Source organism: Primulina eburnea, chromosome 17 (assembly GCF_022965805.1).
Source record: "Primulina eburnea isolate SZY01 chromosome 17, ASM2296580v1, whole genome shotgun sequence".
Lineage (NCBI taxonomy): Eukaryota > Viridiplantae > Streptophyta > Magnoliopsida > Lamiales > Gesneriaceae > Primulina > Primulina eburnea.
The window spans coordinates 2,765,988-2,792,268 of record NC_133117.1 but is presented as its reverse complement, the minus strand read 5'-3'; the positions used below and the strand labels follow the sequence as shown (position 1 = coordinate 2,792,268).

At 32.8% G+C, this 26,281-nt stretch overlaps 3 protein-coding genes across 6 annotated transcripts in view; all 3 read left to right on the top strand.

Annotated features, from left to right (window-relative positions):
- Window positions 1-12,982: 12,982 nt before the first annotated feature.
- On the top strand, window positions 12,983-26,218 carry LOC140817699 (uncharacterized). Of its 2 annotated transcripts, XR_012114870.1 has the most exons (9): window positions 17,451-17,591; window positions 20,366-20,476; window positions 20,581-20,707; window positions 21,352-21,468; window positions 22,651-22,849; window positions 23,510-23,555; window positions 24,452-24,527; window positions 25,076-25,529; window positions 25,802-26,218. XR_012114870.1 is itself a non-coding variant. In XM_073177421.1 (8 exons), exons 2-8 carry the CDS (start codon window positions 20,420-20,422, stop codon window positions 25,312-25,314), a joined length of 861 nt encoding a protein of 286 aa, XP_073033522.1. In that variant the 5' UTR covers window positions 12,983-13,124; window positions 20,366-20,419; the 3' UTR covers window positions 25,315-25,706. The 2 variants fall into 2 exon arrangements, 1 of the variants encoding a protein (XP_073033522.1); XM_073177421.1 differs by lacking the exons at window positions 17,451-17,591; window positions 25,802-26,218 and adding an exon at window positions 12,983-13,124 and having other exon boundaries at window positions 25,076-25,706.
- LOC140817697 (zinc finger BED domain-containing protein DAYSLEEPER-like) lies at window positions 12,985-16,547 on the top strand. 3 transcript variants are annotated; one of them, XM_073177410.1, is made up of 2 exons: window positions 12,985-13,124; window positions 14,248-16,547. In XM_073177410.1, exon 2 carries the CDS (start codon window positions 14,256-14,258, stop codon window positions 16,383-16,385), a length of 2,130 nt encoding a protein of 709 aa, XP_073033511.1. In that variant the 5' UTR covers window positions 12,985-13,124; window positions 14,248-14,255; the 3' UTR covers window positions 16,386-16,547. The 3 variants fall into 3 exon arrangements, with proteins under 3 accessions (XP_073033511.1, XP_073033512.1, XP_073033514.1); XM_073177411.1 differs by having other exon boundaries at window positions 12,987-13,124; window positions 14,232-16,547; XM_073177413.1 differs by lacking the exon at window positions 12,985-13,124 and adding an exon at window positions 13,153-13,294.
- Window positions 17,400-26,281, top strand: part of LOC140817698 (uncharacterized protein At2g24330-like) — a 41,895-nt gene continuing 33,013 nt past the window's right edge. Inside the window, exon 1 of the mRNA XM_073177416.1 lies at window positions 17,400-17,591. Coding sequence (XP_073033517.1) covers window positions 17,415-17,591 — 177 coding nt within the window. The 5' untranslated portion in view covers window positions 17,400-17,414. The remainder of the gene's footprint in view (window positions 17,592-26,281) is intronic.

The following is a 26,281-nucleotide window of genomic DNA, read 5'->3' as shown; positions in this document are numbered from 1 at the left end:
GAAAAATAGCGTATGATATACTGTTATACGGTTAAAAATATTCGAGTTTCAATATCATCCTCACCTATATCTTTTAGTAATGCAATAACCGCCTCGATTCTTTAGTTTCATGCCATGTTGAAGTGGTGAAAATGGGTGGTTTGTTCTGAACAAAAATATGAAGCATAAATTCGAAAAAATATATATAATTTCGGGTTTTGATTGAATATTTTTTAGAACATAAAATTCCGGCCAACCATACTATTTTTAAGTTAAAACTTTGTAAACATAAAATACCTGCCATTTCCTTTCTTTTCATCAATAATTGATAGTTCATTCATCTTGTTGCCTTTTGTTTTTGCTTCTGTGTACTCTCATACATTTCCAAGATAAAAGGTTAAATTTTGTCACCTTCTCACCCAAATCATGGCTTTAATTTCTCTCCCACTTGTCAAATTTACCAACTTTTCCACTACAATTTAAATGTTTTTTTATGGAAAAAAATATACATTGTGTTAACTGAAGTTTAATTTTGTCACCTTCTCACCCAAATCATGGCTTTAATTTCTCTCCCACTTTTCAAAGTTACCAACTTTTCCACTACAATTTAAATGTTTTTTTATGGAAAAAAATATACATTGTGTTAACTGAAGTTTAATATATATATATATATATATATATATATATATATATATATATATATATATATTTAACTTTTAATATAATTTTGATTATCTCGAGTCATATTATTAATAAAATAATATATATGTGAATATAATAGAGTTTGGGTTTAATGCGTAAAAGTTATTGGGGAAATGAATGAACACAAGGTTCTTATATATAGGAGTAAGCTTGTTGATTTTTTTTTTTAAAAAACAATAAATAATTTTCTTAAAAATATTAAATTATATAATTTTGATACTAAAACTAGGCTAAATATGGTCACTCATGGGTTTAAAATAAGAATTAACCACGTGAATAATAATAGTAGTAGAATATCAATAAATAGGTTAATTTCATTTTGCCCTCAATCTTAGGTACTTCAGTACTATACTACTTGAAGTGACATAAAGTAGTAAAATTTCAAGAATATTTTAAGCACTTGATGAAATTTACAATATGATTTTTTTCCCCAAAAATTGATAAAATTCCTATGGTGAACAAAGTTTATACATAAATAGACTCATAATTGAGTAGGTGCAATGTGGTTGTCCAGTTGAGGACACAAGTAATTAATAAAGCATTAACAACTTTGTCATAAACACACACCAAATCTCATGAATGAATAAGAAGTGTATCATTGTGTGTGTGTGGGCATCTTGTGGACTGTTCTTGCTGTTAAAATTCAAATTTTTAGTATTTTCTATGTATTAAATTCGAATTTTTTTGTTCCTTTAGTTTATTACAAACTTCGCAATAATCGGAGATTAAGTGCGAAGCGCTAATAAAGCACAGCGATTTGTTTAGTTTTTTTCATCTTAATATAGGTCATTTTAATTACCAACTTTGCAGAAGCTACACGAGCTAAACGATGAGCAGCTCTGTTGGCCGATCTCGGCATGTGGTTGATAGACAAGAAAGCATCCATCCTCAGCATATGGAGAATGTCGATTGAGAGCACACCACTCGGACCAATGTCAACTAATAAGGTGCTAATAGCTTGAACAGCAAGTAACGAATCTGAGAAAATATTAACATCGTGAAGGCCTAGATTCAAACAAAACTCCATGCCGAACCTGATAGCACATAATTCCGCATCTTTCACTGATCCCGGATGACGAATAATGTGCGCCGAAGCTCCCAAGACTGTACCATTATTATCACGGATCACAGCCCCAACACTGAACCGGTTTCTACCTTCATCAAACCCAGCGTCAACGTCTAGTCGCAACTGATTCGGGACTGGAGGCACCCAACACTGGCTCAATAAATTGGCCGAAACTAATCTGGTGGACAAAGTCTTACCATGCTGTCGAAAAGCACTTAGGAAGGAATAAACCCAATCAATACTAATTTCGCTACTAGGCTCAATCGCACCGTGCTTGCCCTTACAAATTTCTGTCCACAAAGCCCAACTCATAACCACAAACAACTCAAATGCCTCAGTATCAAAATGCTTAGATATCACAGATGCAAGCTCAATGAAATCAACACCTCTCAACTTCTTCAACACAAACCAATATACAGTAGGTTTCCACACTACTTTAATGCTTGGGCAAAAGAATAAAACATGGCATGTGGTTGCAAAAGATAATTTACACAAATCACAACAACCATCAACACTATAGTGATGCTCCAGCCTAGCGCCAAAACTTAATGTTATGCTTGGATTGATTAATTTGATTTGGTGAAACATCTCCCTAATTACTGTTGAAATTTCATAACTTGATGTGGAGTGGATTTGAAATCCACTTGATTTTTATTCATCCAAGCAAGTAATAAGTGATTTTGAAATTAATGAATTTAAAGTTCTGATATAATGCACACCTATCGTGCACACTTATGTGAACACCGATGAAGATGACATGACTCACATATTAGAGATGTTTTCTTGATATACTTCATTATATCCATTATATCTTATTAATTATCTAATATTATTGAATTTTTATATATAGTATAATACAAGTAATTCATGTAAAGAATGGCTGTAAAGGTGCACGCTGAATTGAGCGTCTTCACGTACTGTCTTCAATACATTTGAGTTAATTAATTTTGTTTTGAACATCACTGAGTCAGGTTCTTACTTGGCAGTTCTCCTTTAATTTTAATTTTTTTTGTACATTCTAATATATATTTCTACATAAATATAAAATAAAATTAAATTTCATTCTTTATATCTTTTACATTTTTGGTTTCCCTCGTTCAAACCAAATCCTATATATCTACCAATTTTTTTTTTCTTTTCCTTCATTAACTGAGCTTCACATGTCCTGAAAATTCCGGTTTTCCCTTGAATCTCATGAGCAAATTTAGTTAACAAAAATATATTTTCTCAGTTTCGTTATATAGAAAAGTGATAATTGTTGTATAAAACTGATGGAATTAAGATGATCAAGCTGATTTTATTTAATTCCATTCAGTTTTTATTCATATTATATAATATAAATGAAATGTACTAAGAAATTAATACCCATTTTGATTGAAATAAATCTAAGACGAAAATTAATTTTTTTACCTTAAACATCTCCTTCAACAGCTCATGATCCAGCTCTTTCGATGATCACTCGAAGATACAAAGAAATTATGATTTTAGTTCATAAAATTTCAAATGATACACCATATTTTATAACACAATGACAACAATATCTAAAGTCGTGTTCAGAATGACTTAATTGGAGGATCCAAACTCTAACCAAATCAACTTACGTTAAGGGTTTTTGAAATTTTCAGGTCATGAATGTTGGCATCTGTTTTTATCCATCAAATTTTAATCTAGAAATTAACAATTTTTTTCTTCTTAAAATCGTATCTCCGACGATATTAATAAGTAGTTGATAAGATTGCAAATTAGTCTAAAAATTTTTTTATGGAGAATATTAATTTTTTTTTTTTTTTTACATTTTGGTTTTGAATTTCGTTGATTTCTACTCTTTATTGCTCTGTCCTCCATAAATAGACAAATAGCTAACGAAGGTAGATGAACTTTTTAGCTCTATCTTTACAAATCAATTCTGACCATATATATATTGCTTTCCTCTTTCACTTGAGAAAATAGAAAATTAAAGTTTTCCTATTAATTAATCATTCATAACTTGAAGATGTTTGATACTGATATTAATACATTCAACTGAAACGTGCAATTGAGGATAATCAACTACATTAATCTGTATAATCAGACAAATAACGTAGCAAACACAAAGTTCTTTAACATGGACATAAACAAAATTGTTAATATTAGAATTTGGACATAACTCAACCCTAAAATATAGTTTACGGAGGAGGATTGTCTAAGATCATATATACAACTCTCAGATATTTTATTCAACCGATGTGAGACAACTAACAAACATTAAAAGTAAATGAACCATATTTCTTTATTGCGGTGCCGTAAAAAGAGGAGGGAAAGAACACAAAGATCTTGAAATCGAAGCATGACAGCCCTAACATGACAAAACAATATTGTAGCTACAAAAACGTCTTTTTTCACTTTTCTCGGGTGAAAAAAGAACCCTAGTTTTCTGGCAAAGTTTTCTGACATTTTTGGTCTGTTTCCCAAGGTGAAATCCACAAGGGTAAAATAATATTTTTTTTATTATAAAGTTTGCTCAAATATTTTCGTGCACATCATTTTTCAGAGACATGCTTTACGAACATATATAATAATAACAAATAAATGTGGTTGCATGACAAAAGGGCAAGGTGAACCGTGTGGTCCATCTACATTATTCTTACCTATGTAGCCTTAAATTATTACAAAATTATGGGTTTTCTATCATTGCAGGTTCTTCCCTTTAGTGAAATGGGTCAATTATTTTTATTATTATCATTAAAATTATTGAAGAGCCACTAAATATAATTAATTGTTGTGTGTAGACAATAAATAGTGTGTGTGTGTGTATTTCACAGCCTGAAAATAAATAAAAATTAGTATTATATGTTATGTTATCTTACATGATACCTGCAGGTTTAATGTTGTTTTAGGAGATAAAAAAAATTAATTAATTTGTAATTGATTATATAATTTAATGAGAAATCATCAGCCAATTCACGCAATTTTGTGCTTTATCTGTATATGGCAAACGAATCTTTTTTCTTATCTTGGTGATATTGTGTGGTTGAGGATGAGAGGCAGTGGAATAGGTTAGGGGGACTAGCTCAAGCTACACGGATTTTCCCAGTAAAATTTTTCAAATTCAAGAATGCATAAATGGTATGAAAATTTTTCGAAAATTTTACCAAAAAAAGAGAGGAGAAGGAGAGCCCATACAAGGAAAAAGTTAAAAAACAATTCATCCCAAGAAAGAAACCGAAATTTTCTTGAATTTTGCTGATAGAATTCACCTGGGTTTTGGGCAGATCTAGTCTCCAAAAAATGAAGCGTATGTTCAATCAACTAGATTACAGTAAAAAGGAGAACTGTACATAAAGAACAGGATGGAATTACCATGCTGTACTAAAACCCAATATTCCGAGCCCGTGAGTTCTCCTTGGTCCTCTCCGTATCTTTCCACAGCTATATTGAACCGCAAGAGGTGAATCGTTTGAATTTGTCATTTCCTCCGGTTCCAGGCCGTGCAGTTCAAGAAAGCTGTGGAAAAACAAGAAGGGGGCCATTCTGTCGAGGCATTGCTCAGGAATCTCTCCTCTGCTGTAACCCTAAATAGGGTTTTTCTTGAAAATAAAAAAGAAAAAGAAAAAGAAAATCTATGTGATGTTTTACTGTTTGACAGACGAAGAAGAGAGAGATAGACATTGGATACATGTGTGTCAACTGTAGGTTTAGTGGAAGAGGAGCTGGCAGTATTTATAGGGAAAATGAAGTATTTTCCACCAATCCCGAGAAGAATATTGGCCTGTTAAAAAGCCGACTACGCCCGATCCCACCTCGTCAATCTCTCTGTCAAATCAAATTATGATTAATTAGATTAATTTTCCGATTTCTAACTTTTATAGGATCAAATTTCTTTGTTGAGGTTGATGTTTTTAGCTACACTGATCCATACATGTAAGTTGTTATTTATGAATTGAACTTCTATGGATGGCAATGTGAAAAAAAAATTATGGAAACTCGAATTTTTTTACGACATTTGAAGTTCTAATTCTTGGAATGAGAAAATTGTCGAAATGTTCTTTTAACTTATCATATTTTAGATTTTGATCGATACTAAAAATTGGGTCTTGACCATGTATGTTGGTTTTTTTTTTCTTTTGGTTTTATTTAGTCCCGAGTGTCCGAAAAAATCAACATTTTTTTGATATCATGTCAGTAATTTCTTTTACCACGATAACATTTTTCGACATCATGTCAGTACTTTAAAAACTTAAGTTTCATAGTCAAGATTTAATTTTGACTACTTGAATGATCAAGTCCCATAATATGCCAACTTAGACGAAACTGACACGTGGACATTTAAGTTATCACGATATAAATTTAATTGTTTTAAATAAATAAATAGGTCTTAATTTGAAATATTGTATTAGGCAAACTTCATTTTTCATGTATGACGTTATTTGAATTTTTATTATAAATTAATTTTCAAACATATTATAAAAACAAAGAGCAAATAAAATTTCAATTAAATTTAATATCACTTTAACATGCTAGCACTTACTCTAGTGTCGTACAGGAGCGGTACATCAGCCAGGGAATCCTCCTCAGATGTACGGCTACGATGGAGCCTACCGTATGATCCAACGGTGATATTCGCCTCGGTAATTCGAGATACTTAAGATATCCGCATCCGTAGTCATTAGTCTATGTTATTAACCTTCCATCTCTTTAAAAAAATATGAGGTCCGCTAGCCACATAATCATTATATTAACACTTTCTCATTATTAATACACACTCACATTCATTTAATATCAACATTCATTATTTATGGGTCACACTATCCACTTATTCGTATTTTTTATTTTATATTAATTAAATATCTTTCTAATTTTGTTTAAAAATTTACAATAAATGTTATTGAAAATAAATAGTATTATTATTTTAAAAATAACTTTCCAATTTTGTTTAAAAGTTTACAATAAATGTTATTGAAAATAAATAGTATTATTATTTTAAAAATAACTTAATTTCAATATTGATTAAAATATTATTAAAAAAATAAAAAAATAGTTGGACTTTTTGCTATCATTCTTTAAACTTATAAATTATAATTATTTAAAATAATTGCAGAATAAATTAGTATAAATAGTGAATAAATTTTAGTTTTTTCATATGTAATTTTTTTAAATTAAATGAAAGAGTCGTTTGGCTTTTTAAATAAAATAATTTTTTTTGGAAAGATTTATTTTTTATAACAAAACAAAAAGAATAAATAATATATATATATATATATATATATATTCAAAAGAACAGTTTGGCTTTTTTGTCCTTTTTTATGTAAATTAATGAGATTAATACTAATTAATTTTCATGCTGACATGACACCCAAGATTAATAATTTATATATTCACATTGGTGCATGAATGTTAATTGATGTTAATAATTATCCATTAATACACCAATGTGGGTGCTTTTAGAACAGGTCCCTTGCCATATTCTAAATGTGGTTTTAATTATTAATATTATCGAGATGTAAACATATAATTTAAGCATAGGAATTTTTTTAAAAAATATGAGAATATCGAATTTCAAAGTTAAAATCTATGTCGACCATGTAGTATTTTTTTTTTTTTTTTGTATTTCAATCTTGTTCACATATCTTCTGATTTTTGACAATTTTAATCATTTTTCATCCGAGATATTGATGAGACACCACACACTGTGGCACCACGTTGAAAAAAGATTAAAATCACCCAAAAAAATATAGCGGACTAAAATTGAAATGTTACAATATAGAAAATCAAGATTACATAAATACAAACATTCGGAACCTGAAATACAAGTTTCCCAATTTTTTCTTATTTTCACATTCTCATCTTGGTGAGGGATTTTTTTGGTTCGTTTGCTGAATATTTAAGATCAACTACAAGTTTTTATATTTATTTAAAAACGGAAAAAACTGAAAAAGTGAGAGGTTTGGATCCATGCTCATGCCTTTATGATATTTATATATAAAAAAAACAACTAAAAAAGAGATAGATAAGTGGGTGTTGATACCTTACGAGGTCGGTTCGCCCCAGATCAGCTCACTCTCGGTAGCCCAGATGGATGTAGGCCCAGTATTCATAAAGTCCAAGAAGGTCAACTTCATGACATAGTTCGGCAGGAGGTCACCTCATTCACATAAAACTGGTGGGAGGTCATCCGGGAGGTCATCTCGGCCGATCTCTCATACGTCTTTAACCTGATCAATAAGGGAGATGTGATCGAGCTCCCATGCCGATCTCCCATCATGATCTGAGCCGATGGTATCGAGTTGATTGGTAATATCTCGGTCGAGCTCCGACAGGGTCAGATTATAGATAGGCTCCTTCCTAGGGGAGCTCCTACTCAGACATTATCGGTAGCCCACAGGAATAAAGCCCAAACGTTTAATATAATCTCGTCCAATATTCTGAGAATCTAGACCTACCAAATCAAATACTTTATTTTTCTACTATAAATATCATGTTTCATTCATTCTTTATACATTCATATATTCATTCACTCAACGCACATTATTCTCTCAGTTTTCTATTCTCCGACTTGAGCGTCGGAGGGGCTACGCTTGAACAACCTTCCGGCCCCCTTGTAACGTTCTTGTTTCTGCTTCCATATCTTGAAGGTCCGATCCGAGCCTCCCAAGTGAAAGTCCAACCTCCCAGCTACCATCTCGGATTTCAACAACATCAGGTTCGATTCAAGCTTCTTTCTTTTTTGTCCATTTAGCAGGTATGTTAAAATATTTTAAAATCCTTAAACTATTTAATATTTTAAAGTATTTTTTCCACCATAGACATAAATTTTATGGCGGTTTTTAGTCCACTAAATTAATCTTTATTTTCATTTTTTAGCCCTTATTCTACTCACAAACTAAAGTGACGTCAACGCATCCATAATATCCAACGTCACACTAATAATTTCTCATTTCTCATCGTTAATTTTCAGCGCTACATTTTCAGTTTGATGAAAAGTAAGGACTAAAAGTAAAAAAAGAAAAAAAGAACCAACGTATTGTACTATTACTGCCATTTGAAAATATTTTGGATTAAAAATATAAAATGAAAAGTTATAAAACAAAAATTGTAATTTTCCCTGGCCATGAGCAAGATTGATATGAAGTTGAGTTCTGTCAGATTAATAATGAAAAGCTCGAATTTGAAATCTTGTTTAAGGAAATGGGCTCCTTAGCAGTCATACCAACAAATTATATTGGTAAAATTTTTGGAATTATAATAATAAAAATTATTGTTGTTGTTAAAAGGCAGAAAATGCAACAAATTTAAGTTGTGTGTGTAATATCCACATTGAATTATATGCCAAATTAAATCCAATACGAAATATTAGGGGTGATCAAAATTTTTTATTAACCGCACAAACCGTCCAACCGCATTGCACAATACCGTTTTTCTTAACATCTTATAAAAACCACTATTAAAAATAGTAAGCATAAACACCACCGTATTGTTCGGTTATTTTTTTGCCAAAAACGGCACCAAACCGCACCGCCCAAATCGTTTGTCATAATATTTGACCTAGAATTATAATAATTTGTAAACAGCATATTCAATTAAAGAAGTATTCCTTCATTATATCTCAACTCTCTTCAAAATATTACTCCTACAAAATAAACTTACCTTCATCTTAATTTATTAGATTATTTATTTCTTTTACAACAATATTTTGTTTGAAGTTTGAAAATAAAAAATATATATAAAATAGTGCTAATATCATTTTTGTTGTGAGTGTGTCGTGTTGTTAAATTATTAACTTAGTTTTGAATCTTTATTATTATTTTATCTAGTTTTATCTTTGTGTGATTTGAAACCGCCTAAAACCGTAAGATTAATTCTATATGTAAAACCGCGATTATTTTTTTAAAATACTAACCGACCGCATATGTCAATTCGGTTTTTATTTTTTATCAAAAAAAATCCCAAAATCGCACCGTGATCACCCCTACAAAATATCATGTTCAAATAAATAAGTGAATCGTTAAGTATTCAATGTTGAATAAGTTTTTCATGAGATGATCTCACGAGTTTTTTTTCCGTGAGACAGGTTCCCGATCTATAATAATTATTAAAAGTAATACTTACATCATAAAAATTAATATTTTTTATTGACTGAATCGAGTCAGAAATCTGTCTCATAAAAAAAATTAAACCATGAGACATTTTTTGACAAAAAAATTTGTGTTAAATATTTACATACCAAAAAAAGACTCGTTAATGACTATACCCAAATTAGAGAAGTAAATTAAACTAAGCAATAAAGACTAAAAAAACTCAGTATTTTCAAATGTGAAGTACACATTAAAATCTAAAATTGAATTTTGTCATAATTGGTCCATATATATATTCTACTATTTATTATTATAATAATAATATACATAAATATATTGGTATTCGTTAATCAAATTATTAATTAAGTGATTATATATGGAGATAAGAATTAAAATAATAATTATTTATGGGGAATGAAAGGAAAACGTTGAGAGGTTCACACGGGGTGGCATATGAGGGTGTGGAAAATGACAAGCACTATGTTTTTTAGAGTAGATATCTTGTGAGACGATCTCACGAATCTTTATCTGTGAGATATGTCAACCCTATCCATATTCACAATAGAAAATAATACTCTTGGCATAAAGAATAATATTTTTTCATGGATGACCCAAATAAGAGACATGTGTCACAAAATACGATCTATGAGACCTTCTTACACAAGATTTTGCCTTTTTTTAAGGACCAAAGTCTCTCTTGTATGCCTGTCTGCGGACTTCCCACGCATACCTCCTAACTCCCTCGGTATCAGATACAATCAAACTCGATTTATGATATATCGGATAGATTGCGTTACATGATTATCTACTGTAACCACGGATCTAGCTTAGCACGGGTACATTATGTATGTCTTTCATCGTCGCATTGTGTTCTTGTTTCTTTCACTGCGACGTCTCATCATATCTGCATCTCCACAACATTTTTTACGATAAGAATGTAGTTGCGGATGTCCTTACTTCAGAAACTCGCGACACACACACACACACACATATATATATATATATATATATATATATATATATATTCAATTTAAATTAAATTAATTTACTCAAATTTATAGCCATCATCAAGTACTTGCAACAAACTACCTACCTACAAAAATAAAATATGGAGAAGGCAGTTGTGCCAATAATTTATATTTTTTTTTAAAAAAAGTAGTTTATTTGTGATAATGTGGTGTGTGTGCAAGAAAAAGACAGACAAGGAGAGGTCATTTGATTTGACATCGGACGTTGAGATGTATATATTAAGAAACAACTTTTGTGGAATGGATTCTCTATTCAATTAGCTGGCAAACCACTATTTCATGTCATCTTTTGTTGGGATGCAGGATAGATACACATATATATTATATAAAATATCATATATTTCTATAAAAGTTGATATAATTTTATTAATGTCAGCAATATTGTGAATCTAGTCGGTCTATAGTAATTTGTGATCCAAACTATAATACGCTTGTAGTCCGTCGCTAATCGGTTTCTATTTTTCCATCCTTAATTCGCGAATTTCTTCGGATGAATTTTACACATATAAAGTCATAAGAGCTAGTGTCCGTGATTTTTTTAAAATTATTATTACAATATTGGGGATGAGGTTCATATAATTTTTCGATTTGGTTAATTATATATATATGTACGTTTGTAATTTCCGAATTATTGAGTGGGACTAGATTAAATATGATCATTTGATATATTTACAAATTCCTAAATATAGATGATAAATTGATACTAGAAGTGTAGCGAGATTTGAAACATTCTAAAGAATATACAAGAATAATATAGTAATATGTTTAATTGAAAGGAGGCGAAAATGGCACACTTTTAACAAGTTTAAGCACTCGACTCTATTGCTTTCCACAATTAATCGAACAAATTTACCATGAGTATGTCTCTTATGAGACGGTTTATTTGTGAGACCACGTTTATATTACAATAAAAATAATATTTTTCTATAGGTGACCCAAATAGAATAAATATCTCACAAAATTGACATGTGATACCGTCTCAGATGAGTTTTTGTGATTTATCAACTATTAAAAAAACTTGAAGCAAGAAATATTACACTATTTGTAATGAGGTTTCTCACCCGCGTGGTTTATTATTCAAAAAGATTATATATGACATAATTGTGTTAACAATCGATCTGGTTCGATTTAATTGGAATTTCTCATCTTAACTTCTAAGCTAACAATTTTTATTTTTATTTTTAAAATGGATTCATCCATGATCGACTAAAAATCAGTCCAATTCACGGGGTTCGGTTCCGACCTACCAATCATCCCCAAGACTTCAAGAACTCAAATTTAATGGCAATGTATGATTTCATTTTCTGTTTAGTTTTCAGCAACCAAAAAAATTTCCTTCAAGAAAATTGGCTTTTTGTGTTGGATTTTGAGATTGTACAGTAAAACAAGATGTATTTTTCAGACATAAATGTGTCATATGATAAATTGTTAGGTTTGGTAACATCCTTTATCCAATACTAGTATACCGATGTATAATACTTTTTCTAATTCATTTTATTTATATTTAAATGAATATCAAAATATAATTATAAGAAATAGTGAGAGACAACACTGTAATTTTGATATATAAATTAAAAAATAAATTGAAAAATAAAAGAATAAAAAAATGATCTTAGTGAGAATTGAACCTGTAACCTAAAACTTAACAAACAATGACTCTATCTACTAAAATACATATAAGTTGCATTAATAATTTTAACATTTTGTTAATATATATAATTAGTAAAACAGACCATGACACCAAAGTTAGTTACTCTAAGTGTCTCAAACATAATAAAATAGTATAGAAGTATAGATAATGTATTTCCTTTCTTTCCATATAATAATAATAATAATTAATATGAGATATTTTTGTAATAAAAAATAGAATATTGTCAACATCTTTGGGCTAAATTTTTTTTTTTTTCAAAAAATGTGGGCCCCAAATATTTTTATTTCTCTAAAGTGGGCTTAGTTCTTACCATGGTGGGCTGCTGTGGTCACATGTTCAAAATGACCAAAAAAAAGTAATATGGTTAAATCCTATACGAATGAAACACACACTGATACACCTTGAGAAACACGCAGTGAGAGTATTTGATGGACCTGAAAGTCCATTATCCAATTCGATTTAATTTTGGTAGAGTCTCCCAATAGACCTTATCAACTCCAACAAACCTTAAAGGATTAGGTCCAATTGGATTGGTTCACGGTTCAAGCCCAATTCCCTACCTTTCTCTCTCCTCGAAACCCTAGATCTGGTTCTCCGTCGGGGAGCCGGGAGACCGCTGATTCCGACCTAGATTCAGCGTAAAGGAGGTATTTTTCCATCTGGGTTTCTCTCGGTGACTGTTGTTCTGGCTGCGTGTGTGGGGATTTTGAATCGAGAGTTTGGGATGTTTTTCCTCCTCGATCTGTTTTTGTCTCTGGTTTTTTGGGTCGATCGGAATGTGGTGTTGTTAGTTTATGAGATTGGATTGTGTTTTATGGTGAGTTTTGTTGTTTTAATTTGGGTTTTTCGAGGGTTTTAGTTTTCATCTGGTCCTGGTGATCTTGAATTTGGTTTAGAGATGGATCTGCGTTACTTTTTACGAAGTTTCATGTTTTTCTGTTCTATAGGCGTTTGTTTGGTTTTATTTAAATTTATAACTTGAGAGTTCGAGATTTGTGATAATTCGATTTCTTGTGACATTGGTTCTTGGATTTAAAAGAAATTGGGGATGATAATCATGTGCTTGAATTTTTCTGTGTTCATCTGGATCTTGGTGGGCTTGGTTTGTTTTGGGCTTGGTTTGATTTACTTTGAGACCCGTGACTTGGGTAAACGACAGATCTGTTCCTTTTCTGGGGTTGTCGTTGCTGGCCTGATTGAGCTCGAGCTCAGATATTTCCTTAAAAAGTGGAGCTCCAACTCGAGCTGGAGGAAATCATCTTGAGCTTGAGCTCATCAGCTATTTCCTTACAAAGTAATTTTTTGAGGGCCTGAGTTTTATAATTTAACAATATTTTTCATGTATTATTAAATGTATTTTATTTATTCTGTAAATAGCTGAGTAGTCGTTAATAATTTTTATTTTAATTGTATATATGGATGTTGTGTAAGTCAGAATAGTCAGATGTATTATTCGAACCTCATGAGCACTGAAATTCTTGTAAGCCAGCTTTCTACACCAGCCCGCAAAGCCTGCGAGCCTTGCACCACACTTATCGGTTAATGGGAAATATCTTAGTCCAACATATTTGCTGGACACATAGGTGTGATCTATTCATATACTCTATATATTTGTGAAGTTGCACTATATTATATTTTGTTTATTTTGCTGTGCTTATTTACTTTGTAGTATCCTTGCCATGAGTGTTTAGGTACTTTTCTGAACTTTTGTCTGTATTTTTTGGTATTGCGACTTCATCTGCATTAATGTACAGAATTTCAAATTTCCAGAAAATTTCATGGATCCCCTCGAGATGGAGGCAGAGGACCCTAAACCAATCATGAATAATGAACTAGTTCCCATCGACACCATCGACACAGTACCTATCGACGATGAAATGCAACTTGACGTCTTAGATACACAACCCCTCGAGACCGATTTACCGCCCATTGATCATGTGGAACAACCCACCAAGCGTCGGAAAAAGAAGTCGATAGTATGGGAACATTTCACTATTGAAACAGTTGGTCCTGGATGCCGAAGGGCCTGCTGTAAACAATGTAAACAGTCATTTGCTTACAGCACTGGCTCAAAAGTTGCTGGAACGAGTCATCTGAAGCGGCATATTGCGAAAGGAACGTGCCCTGTTGTTCTACGTAATCAGGAGAAAAATCAATTAGTCCCATTCAGCGCACCTTCCAAGATGGGCTCATTATCAAATACACCTAAACGGCGCTACCGAACTGCCAGTGTGCCTTACATTGCTTTTGATGCAGACCAGTGCCGTCATGAGATTGCTAAGATGATAATCATGCATGATTACCCGCTTCACATAGTTGAACACCCCGGTTTTGTGTCATTTGTTCGGAATTTACAGCCTCGATTTGATATGGTCAGCTTCAACACTGTACAAGGGGATTGTGTGGCAACTTATTTAAGGGAAAAACAGAGCATTCAGAAGGTGATTATGGGTATCCCAGGACGTATCTGTCTTACGCTAGATATGTGGTCCTCATGTCGAACTACTGGCTACGTATTCGTAACTGGGCAGTTCTTTGATAGTGACTGGAAAATGCACCATAAACTTCTTAATGTTATAATGGAACCATATCCTGATTCGGATACAGCTTTCAGCCATTCTGTTGCTGCATGCCTCTCAGATTGGAGTATGGATGGCAAGTTATTTTCCGTTACGATCAACCAACCGCTGAGTGAACGGGCCATTGATAATCTCAGAGCTCTTCTCTCCGTAAAGAATCCTTTGATGCTTCGTGGTCAGTTGTTGCTTGAAAATTGCCTAGCTCGATCTCTGAGTAGCGTTGTACGAGATGCATTGTATTCTGCGAAGGGCATTGTCGACAGAGTTAGAGACAGTGTCAAGTACGTGAAAACTTCAGAATCGCTCGAGGAAAAGTTTTTTGATCTAAAACAGAAACTTCAAGTGCCTAGCTCTAAAAATCTTGTTCTGGACGACCAAACTAAATGGAACACAACTTATGATATGTTGTTGGCTGCATCAGAATTGAGTGAAATCTTCTCTTGCTTGGATACTTCAGATCCGGATTACAAGGATGCCCCAACTGTGGAAGATTGGAAACAGATCGAGACTTTCTGTACTTATTTGAAGCCACTTTTTGACATAGCCAATCTTCTGACCACGGGTACTACTCTGACAACGAACACATTTTTCCATGAAGCATGGAAGATCCAGTTGGAGTTAGCACGTGCAGCGACCAGTGAAGATCCATTTATTAGTTCCCTGACCAAGTCGATGCTAGATAATTTTGACAAATACTGGAAGAGTTGCTGTTTTATCCTTGCTATTGCTGTGGTTATGGATCCCCGGTTCAAAATGAAGCTTGTTGAATTTAGTTTTTCAAAAATATATGGAGAGGAAGCAGACTCTTACGTGAAGGTTGTCAACGAAGGAATCCATGAGCTCTTTCAAGAATATGTAGCTCTTCCTCTACCTCTAACTCCAGCTTACGCCGAAGAATCAGCAAACGGGACCACAGTAAAACTCGAGGAAGGACAAGAGACCGGAGTTTCTAACAACGGTCTTGCTGGGCTTGCAGATTTTGACATGTACATGATGGAAACCAACAGCCAGCAATCAAAATCAGAACTAGATCAGTATCTTGAGGAGTCCCTTCTGCCGCGAGTACATATATTCGATGTGATGGGATGGTGGAAGCTAAACAGAACTAAGTATCCGACCCTGTCAAAGATGGCCCGTGATATGTTGTCGATTCCAGTTTGTACTGTTCCCACGGGCTCTGTATTTGATATGTTACCGAGGGAGATGGATAGTTACAGGTGCTCGTTGCGACCTGAAACGGTGGAAGCTCTTATATGTGCAAAGAATTGGCTTCAGCCGGAGAAGGTTGGAACTCCCCTTCCAGCTGTGAAAATGGAAGTTCCAATATAACGATTGTTATGAGATTTTATTTGTTAGGAAAAGCAGATATCTTTAGGTAGTGTATCTTATCATCTTTAAGCTATGTTTGAGTTACCCAACTTTGAACTTTATTGTATCATAATTTAAAATTTTTCGAGGTTTGTTTTGAGATAGACAGACTCGTGTATTTCATCTTTGCTCGAACAAATTATTAGATCCCAATAGGTTATTTAATTTTTACAAATATATTCAAACAATTGAATTTAAGGGTGTAATTTCTTGACACCCAAAAAACAATAACTGCAGATTTGTTAGCTCGAGAATATGGTTGTGGTGGTGGCAGTCTCTTATGTTTTATTTTGTGAGATAAATTTTTTATTTACGTCATCCACGAAAAAGCATTATTTTTATGATAAGACTATTATTTTTATGATAAAAATATCGGTGATGGTTGATGTGTCTTATATATAACGATTCGTAAAATCATTTCACAATAGACCTATTTTATAATGATGGGATCGATAGATTTGAAAAAGAAATGAATATATTTATTATCATCAAAGGGTCAATCACAATTTGATTTGATTTTAGATGAAAATTCGAATCAAACAATATTTTTTTGACTTTACAAAATTTTAAAAATATCAAATCATCAATTAATGAATATTTATAACTAAATAAACCTAATGATTAGTTATGAGTTTTTATAATGAATTAGTGTATGAGATTATAATTTGAAAAAAAAATAAGATTGATACTTTATAGAAATTTCGTCCGAATTTTATTTTATTGTGAATTAAAATAGTTATAAGTAAAATATCATGGATATAAAATTTTAAATTATAACTTAAAAAACTCATAAATTTTGTAGTTTTGATTATGTTATTTAGTCTGAAGTTTATAATAAATAAATTCTTAATATAATTATTTATTTAAAAAGCTTATTAATAATAAAAATTAATATACGATAAATAAATTAGTAATTTTTTTATTTTTGTATTATTTTAAATAAATTTTATTCAAAAAGATACGCGTGGCCGCGTGGGTTTCTATGAGGAAATGGTGAAGTTTCCGTGTTTTCATTTCGCCGACCATACACATTCGAAAAGGCCCGAGAGTTCCAGAGTGTTTGAATCTGTGGATCGGTCGATCGTGTCGAAGAGGATTTTTATCTCGTTTTGTGTCCCCAGTTCAGCGTACGCAGTTGCTTCGGCGGCGTTAAATCATCGGTCAGAGGTGAATAATTCGTATTTATTTCGGCATTTTTAAGATTTACTATGATACGTGTGGCGATGGACAATCTAAGCTTTTTACCGAAGTACTGTCTGCTCTGATCGTATTTGTACTGTTTGAAATTTTGAATCTGCTGTTTTTCCCCATATTGTGTCAGAGAATTGAAATTCCGTTTTGCTGATTTGTGTTGATGGATTTAGACAATGTTCGGTTTTTCTAAGATCTTTTAGTTTTTCTACTTTTTTTTAGTTTTGTGCGAGCTATGGGGCGTTTGAATTGTTTTCAGGAGGAGGATTATTCTTTGGGAAATGAATTTTACGGTGGATTTTTGCGTTTGTTTAGTGTTTGATTCATGTTCGTTTGCTATTCGTGACGCAACTTAGATTTTTCCCTGTTAGGTCATCGCTCCATTTTCCGTTTGGCACCTTATGCATTTTTTTAGTAATGTTAGGGCTTCATTGCAATTGTGGTGGGCCTGTAGAGTTGGCTTTCACCTTTGAGGGCCTGGTAGTAATTAGAAGATTTCCTTCAAGTAAAGACACACAAATTCAATATCATTTGGCATATGAAATGAATATTTCGATTTAATCATGTCTTGTTTCGCTCCTCTAACTCTTGTTGATGGAGCATTCTCGAGCTTGAAACGGGAAATGTATTGTTACGGTTCTTAGGATCATATCAGTTGGTGCTCTCTTTCGGAAAACCTCACAGAACGCCCATTGTTCTAAAATTCTCCCTAAATCTAGGCCCTGGCCAACCGCACCGAAAAGGTGCTAGTCGGCCTTAGGGTGGTAGTTTGGGGAAGTAGTCTGAGTAAGAGCGATTGTACCTGGTATTAATGTTGCTGTAGCGGTCGTCCGGAATTTCCAAGATTTCGACGGGAGAATGGCCAGATCCAAAACGATAAGAAACAAATGGGTTCATATAGGGTTAGATAACAATATATTAATATATAATCAGTTGTGGGCACTTAATCCGATAGGCCCATTAACTTACAAATGAGCTTAGTCTATTGACTTACAAATATGCCAAGTAACTAAAATGGTTTACCTAGTAACTAAAATTTCTAAAATTCTCCTATTTTTTTGTCACACCTAGCAGCGCCTGGTCCCCTTCCTGGGCGGCCTAGGCGCTAGATGTTAGTCTAGTGTTCGACTAGCGCCTAACGAATTTAGAACCTTGAGAATGCCAAGACTAGATCTATTTTCTCATTCATTCAGAAGGATGTAATATGTATTGAAAAATTTGAAAAAAAAAAATTGGTAAAAACAATGTTAGTGAAGCAACCGTAATCATCTTAGGCCAGTTGTTAACAACTAAATTGACATTCAATCACAATGTTTCCACAATTGTTTTCTTATAAACACTCACAAGACCTTACTCTTTAATTAAATAGAGATTTTCTTAAATAGGCTTCACACAAGTACTATAATCAATTTTAGCCTTCAGTTAAATTAATTTACCAAATAATCTTTTTATCATATCAAATTACAAAGATATCCCCTATCTTTTAATTCATATTCACCATCAATTTCTTCATCTCAAACTCTTTATTTTATTATCTCGTCAATTCCGTGCATATAGAGACGGCGACGAAACACATCAATCCTATTTCTTTAAACAAATATGAATTTCTTGTTTTTTTCACTTAATTTTTATGCAAAAAAATTGATTTTATATTGATATTATTGTGTGCGTAGGTATATGAGTTATGTCAAACTCATTCTGTTTTGAAAGTTTGTTGTGCATACTCATAAACTGTTAGCATGGAATAAGGTAAAGACTTAATTGAGACTATCAGATTTTTTGTTTATATTGTGTAAACTCACATTGATGTAAAATTACGTTTCATAACCATAGTGATTGATGATTTTCTTTTTATTATTTTGGATGAGCAACAATCGTAATTAAAATATAATAATATTATAATCTTAGTTGTTTCATATGCACTAATTCAAACTAACAATTCATAATTTTATTAAAATATGTTTATTGATATAAGTAAGTAGTATTAAAAAATTAATATATTATAAATTAAATAAAACAGAACAAATGTTAAATCAACTCTTAAAAAAATAGATAATTAAATAAATGAATCATGAAAATGGAACATGTGTGGTCATAGAAAAAGGATAATTTAGGATTTTTAAATTATATAAGACATAATGCAAATTATATAATTAAAAAGGTCATTTTTAAAATTATGACATTGAAATAGACTTGAATAATCAATTTCCTTTAATTAAAACATACGTATAGAGATTGTTCAAATTCCTTAATTTTCCGTTCCCATTCACGGAAGACTCTCTGTTTTCAGGTTGGCTTCGTCAATGATAATCGAGTTCTTGAGTGTGTGTTGTTTGTTATTTGGAACATCGAAAAATCAGAGTGCTTGCTCTTTTCTCTAATCTTTACGTGAACAAATCGATTTCCATTGATTGAATGAGATCGGGCGGAGGGGATGAAGTGAAATTGATGGTTTTGAGTTTCCATGTCTTTAGATTTAGGGAAATCTGAATTAAGTGTTTTGTGGATCTAAAGACAGTTTCTTTCATGTTATAATTGATTTATATGATGGATGAATGAAGTATCTTTTTGGTTTGAGCTACAAAATTTCTATATTTTATTATCTAGCTTCGTTCGAAGTGGATTAATAAAAAATTTGAAAGTTTCAAATGTAAGGGGTTGCATAGAAAACTTATAGCTTTTGCTTTTCTCTTGCAACTTCACACTTGTGTTATAGATAAATACTAAGCCGCTGGATGGTAATTTGTCAGGCTGATTGCGAAGCAAGTTTTTAGCTGATAAAAGCGGATAAATATCAGAAGGGGATGGACCTGAAGCCATTCAAGCTAGACATTGATGAGCTTATAAGTGATTTTACTGAAGTGAGTGAGCACATCCTCATCAGGTTCCTTGTTATTTTTTAGATGTTGTATTGGTTATTATTTGGTGCATTTGTTGACTGTTTATTTTCTGGTGTGTTTAACAGTGTGGGTCAAACACTTTTGCGGAGTTCAAGAGGCTCTGGCTTTCGAGAAAATTCTCGTTCATATTTGAGGCTAGGCCCTCCTCTAACCAGGGTTTCTTTATGCAGTCATTATATGCACATTCTATTGGTATACTACCAAGTTGTGTATTGATTCTTGTTTTTAATCTTTTCTTTTTCTTCTATTTTTTGCATTTTGTTCTTAATTTGTTGAATTAGTTGCTAGAGTATGATACGTGAGTCTGTTGGTTAGTCACTGTTCGGAGCCTTGTTTCCTATAGGAAGTACGAAGGGGAGAACAGCAAATGGTCTACTATTTTTCTTTTAATAAATAGGTTTCTAAAAAATAATTTTAAAAACTGTTCTTGTATATATAACTTTGACATCATAATCGAAGCATAAAATAATGCAATAGCTGCTGGGGTTGCTGATTTTCTGAATGCTATTTTTTCCTTAATAGTATAATGTGAAGAAGACATAATTGTATAATCTCCCTCTCCCCACCCGTCTTTTGTTCTGGTAATTGGTCCAGTTTATCGATTCTTCTTTATAATTGCAGTTTCCTTGCACATACTTTTCAACACTTCTCACTTTAAGATTTAAATGAATTTAAATCTGCATAAAGATGCATTGATAAGTTTCCTTCCTTTTCTGCGTGAAAAGACTCCATAGCATAGTTGACTACCTTGCTTGTTATTTCAGTTCCTAATGCATGAAATGTTACACGATGAAGAAACTTGTCATTCTTTTTCCTTTTTTTTTCGGTGATTGTAGGTCACATGGTTTCATCAAGTGGTTCACTCTCAAATAGATTGGGTGGACTCTACTGCTTGTACTGCCTGTTTGAGACTCAACCATTCAAACCTTGTTTTAAAATTTATTTGTCTCTTGGTGGGTTTTTGACATATTTCTATTGCTCTTGTTCAACTTCTCATACAATCATATGATATTAGATTCAATTTTGGGTTCTTCTAGATCTGGTAATTAGCATTTGAGTCTCTAGATCGATTTCACAAGGATCACAACTACTAGATGAGGAGTTATTCAAATATATCGTTCCTACTTTGCAGATTGTTTATGCTACACAAATTGGGAAATTGCATTACAGAAATTCTATTTCAATACCATTATTTTTCTCTTCTTGTTTTCCTTTACTTCTGTCCAAATATATTGCTACTAGCCAATAATTTTTGTATATTTGGACTGCTTATATAAACTATTATCTATTATCAATTATTGTGAGACAAATCAACTGTAAGAGAACATAAGCGTATGCTGAGTTTTAAAATAAAACATGCATTTACTGGCAGTGCTTAATATATATTGAGGTGGGTTATAGATACCGGCCCTGATGTTGAGAGTATTAAATTGGAAATGAAATTGAAGTTACTGTTTTTTTGTGCACTCCCTAATGTCTCACTGTTAACTGTGTACTCTTTTCCGTGGTAACTGCTGGATATAGGTAGCTAGCATTTATTTGTTTATTACCTTCCCTTAAATCTAAATGTCAATTAATTCTCATGTTTGATATTTACAGCTGAAGCCTAAGAATCATGATCGATTTTGAAGCTAACATTATTGAATTGCCTCTACTGGAAAATCAGTTTAATATGGAGAAAAAACCTACAAATTTTAAGAGGATATGATTCATAAAAAACTCAGATCTGCACTCTTAGAATCCAATAACTTTACGAGGGAGCAGACCAGCCAGTTGGATCTCCTTATTTTGTTCACGTCCTGAACCCTGATTTTCGACACTAATTTCATGGAATTATGAGGGAGCATGAGCTTATCAAAATAATATGAAAGATGTGTGATTTAATAAGATCCACGTAATTATGAAATCTTGTGATTGATTTTCTTTTTATCTTCTTCATTTAAGATCTTTGTATTGTGGTCACAAAAAACTCCGTTGGCTATGTATGTCTAAAACATTGGCTAGGCCTTAGGCCAAAAAAATATTTGATTTGCAACACTATCGTAGCATAACTGAAGCAGAGTTGGGTATAGTATCAGAAATAAAAGGTCATCATGGCTGTGTCTACTAAATCGTGCTTTTATTTCTCTCTACAGGAGAGTTGAGAATGCTTAAGAACCTTGTCGTGAAGGCCAAGTCAGAAGGTTTGAAAGTAGTTTCTGTTATGGTGAAGAGTATGCTAGAAAAAAACATGTTTCTTTTCGGTTATGTGGGTGTAAATGAAGGGTCTGTGACAGAGAAAGTGAATGAACTTACTGATATCCAGAATGCCCATGTCCAAACAGCATATGAGAAGTAAGTTGGAAGATATTCTTGTTTTCACACGATACAGCTTTGTAGATTCACCAATCCTATTTGTGGTCAATATTATATGACCGTATTGAGGGGGTAAATGTTTTCTCAACCCTTCTCAACCCCCTTGGGTATATGAAAGTGGTTAAAATATGCCCTGATAAAAAACATAAACGTACAACCCCGATGTGATTTTAGTACGTTTCTAAAAAGCTACTACCTCCAATGATATTTCTACACACTTTTTTCGTACCTCTTTATGATTTCTTACTCCCTTAGTCACCCATGGTGAGTAAATTGCATATCTAAAGTTTCGTTTTCTTCTTCATTGATTAGAATGTGAGACTGAAAGGTTTATAAGATAGTTATCCAGGGGTACCGAATTATTTAATTGTGTAAAAATTATTGGAAAATATGATTCTTTCAATTTTCATAGGATAAAGAAATGGCTTTGAGTACGAGATAGAGTCAAGAATACTGAAAAGATACAAAACATGTTTATATAGGCGCATCATTGGAGAGCAGAGAGTTTTGGCAACAGACTTAAAATCACATGAAGTTTTACAAATTTTCTTTTTATGAGATTTTTAGCTACTTTTGAATATCACAGTGGGATCGAAAGGCATTTTGCCATTATTGAAGGTGCCAATTTTGACTGAATAGGTTATTTGCAAATACACGGCTGGAGCACTTCATCCACATGGACTTGGTAAGTTTCATAATGCCCTGATGTAATCTCTTGGACGGGAGAAAGATGTCACATAGAAAACATGTTCTATATGCAGCACAATTTGAAGCAATAATTATAATTTATATTAACAGTCAGGGCACTATTCATGTTGACTTATTATGCAAGCAATGCTTTATTCATAAATCATCATTTTTTTTTTGAAAAATAGTGATTAGCAAACAAATATTAGATAGCAAACTGAGCTTGACACATGATTTTGAGGTGTGAGTTTTCTGTCTGCTGGTGTCATCAAACACAGGAAACAGTACTGCAGACATGTCTGAATTCATATATAGTCATGGACTCTAGAGCGTAATCATTATTTGTGAACAAGCTCCAGAGAATATAATAACGCATGCAAAATATTCTTTTGCCGTTGTCAAGATATTTTGACACTAATTGTATTACAGATTGGAGTTCGTGATTCATGGTATAGAGCACCACTCACTAATTAGGAAATTATATGAAATTCTGTCATCATCATTGAGTCATTTACATACTAACCTTTTTCAAACTAATTGAAGTTGCATAATTGTCTCATCTCCATTGTGTTATGTTGATAGTTAAGTCTTAGATCTTCAAGTCATTTAGTTTCATTCTTAATAACTTGATGGAAGGTTATTTGGGTCCGCTACCTTCTCAGTCTGTTCATGTAATTTCTATAAATTATTAAACCAATTGTTTTCGTGCATGAGCTAACTATATCTGCATTCAACTGCATATTTTATCACCACATTTGTTGACTCAAAACAATTGGAGGAATGCTACTGTTCTTACTTCTGACCTAACAAACCTTTTGCTGGAAGCTTGACGTCATTAGTTTGCCTTTCTCATGAACTCAGTTTATTAGTGCTTTTCCTTGTTTTCTTTACAAGGGCATGGAGTTGGATGTTGATTTACTCAAGAAAAAATCATCTGAATATGCTGTAGCTAAGGAACTAGCCATCAAAGGTATTTTTTTAGTATTTTACCAATCATTGGGGCCATTACAGTGTTGTGCATCTATGGCTCTATCAAGCTATGTTAAGCTTTTTCATAGCTCGCCCGGTTCTTCTTTGGATTCTGTCGCTAAATCCCAGTATTTCACCTCCACTGTATGAAAACCCATCTTTATAATGATGTATGTGCATTATGGAATATTTTTGAGTGATTGACGTATGTTGTTGACTTGTGAATAAACTAATCCTTAGAGTGGAGGTTTGTTCCTTAACTATATAGCTCAGCATGCAACTTCTATTATTACTCTGATAGGCTGGTAAATGATGTCGAAGAAATGTTTTGTAAAGGTGGCTTTCCTTTTGCTATAAGTATCTACTTGTGGTGGTTAAACCGCTACAAGATACTAGTGCATTTTATCTTGATCATGTTACGATCTTGTTTCCTTACATACAAATAAAAACCTTACACGTTTCATTTCTCTCTCATTGAACTTTGACTGTCGTGCTTATTGTGAGTCAAGTTAAAAATGCTTGCTGATGTGATATGTGTGATTTTCTAAGAGGCTAGCCAAGTGTTGGACATTCAAAATATAAAGCACATAGCAGAAAATAAGAGACCGATTGGAGATGTGGTGGAGAAGACTGCCGTGGATTGGAATATTCAGAAAGAAATGTTCTATGAGCAAACTGGGATTCATTTAGCTGCTGCAGAGCCTCCAAACGAAGAAAATAATGAGGTTTATTTACCACAGAGTTTCGACGATAATAGTGAAACAAAGGGAACCCTGGGAAATTATTGAAATTCAACAAGGTGACGAGAATATCGCAGAGAGGGAAGTCCATGATGATTTTAGCAAGCAATTAGAAGAAGTTCTGCTATTTCATCCATTGGAATTTGACAACGAAGATGTTGAACGGACGGAGGACCGGGACCATGTAAATGCAGCCAATTTTTAGCAGCCAAGAGGACGAGAAATTCCGTATGCTGACTGATTTTCTTAATCCAGATGTCCAGGTATTGAATTGCAGGCATCAATTTCCGACAATTTTTTTTTTTGTAAGCGTGCTTCATTTGAGAACCTTTACGGAAATAAACTGGCAAAGTTCAAAGTTCAGGGGAATCCATGGTACCAGTGTGCTGCCAACACCTATGTTGTGCAGTGGCATAAACCTTTCTAATAGAGGAGAGACATGGGTTTGAATCCATGTTAAAACAATAATCTCTCAACCTCATTGTAATAAGAAAAAACTTGTATCAGTGTTCTAATGTGTCATGATCCCTTGCAGGGAAAATCGCCAAGATACCAGGGGACACACCCAGAATTTGAGTCAAGTGTGTCAGCTCAATGGATTTGGGGAATGAAACTGAGACTAATTGGAAACATTATTCGTAAAATCTCAATTTTTTTCGGTCTGAACCGAGGCATTCACCACCTACCCTCCCCATATAACTGCAGGCTCTTCCGGATAAAAATTTTCCGGTCCGTATTGTCGTAGTGCTTGTAGCATTCTCTTGATCTCTGTGTATGTATATGTTTAAAGTTCCAAGTGTGGTGTGCCCGTCTTTCTCAGAAGGCTGGCTAGTTTACTTGTGCATATCAATGAAGCCTCCTGTATACTGGCTCAAGAGTTTATTTATTCTGAACTTTCTACGAATTAGGATGGAAATGCTGAGGCTGTGCTTGTGTGAGCTATTAATATGTTTTTCAAATGCTTAATTTATAAATCATTTCATATTTCAAAATAATTATTTAAATAAAATAATTA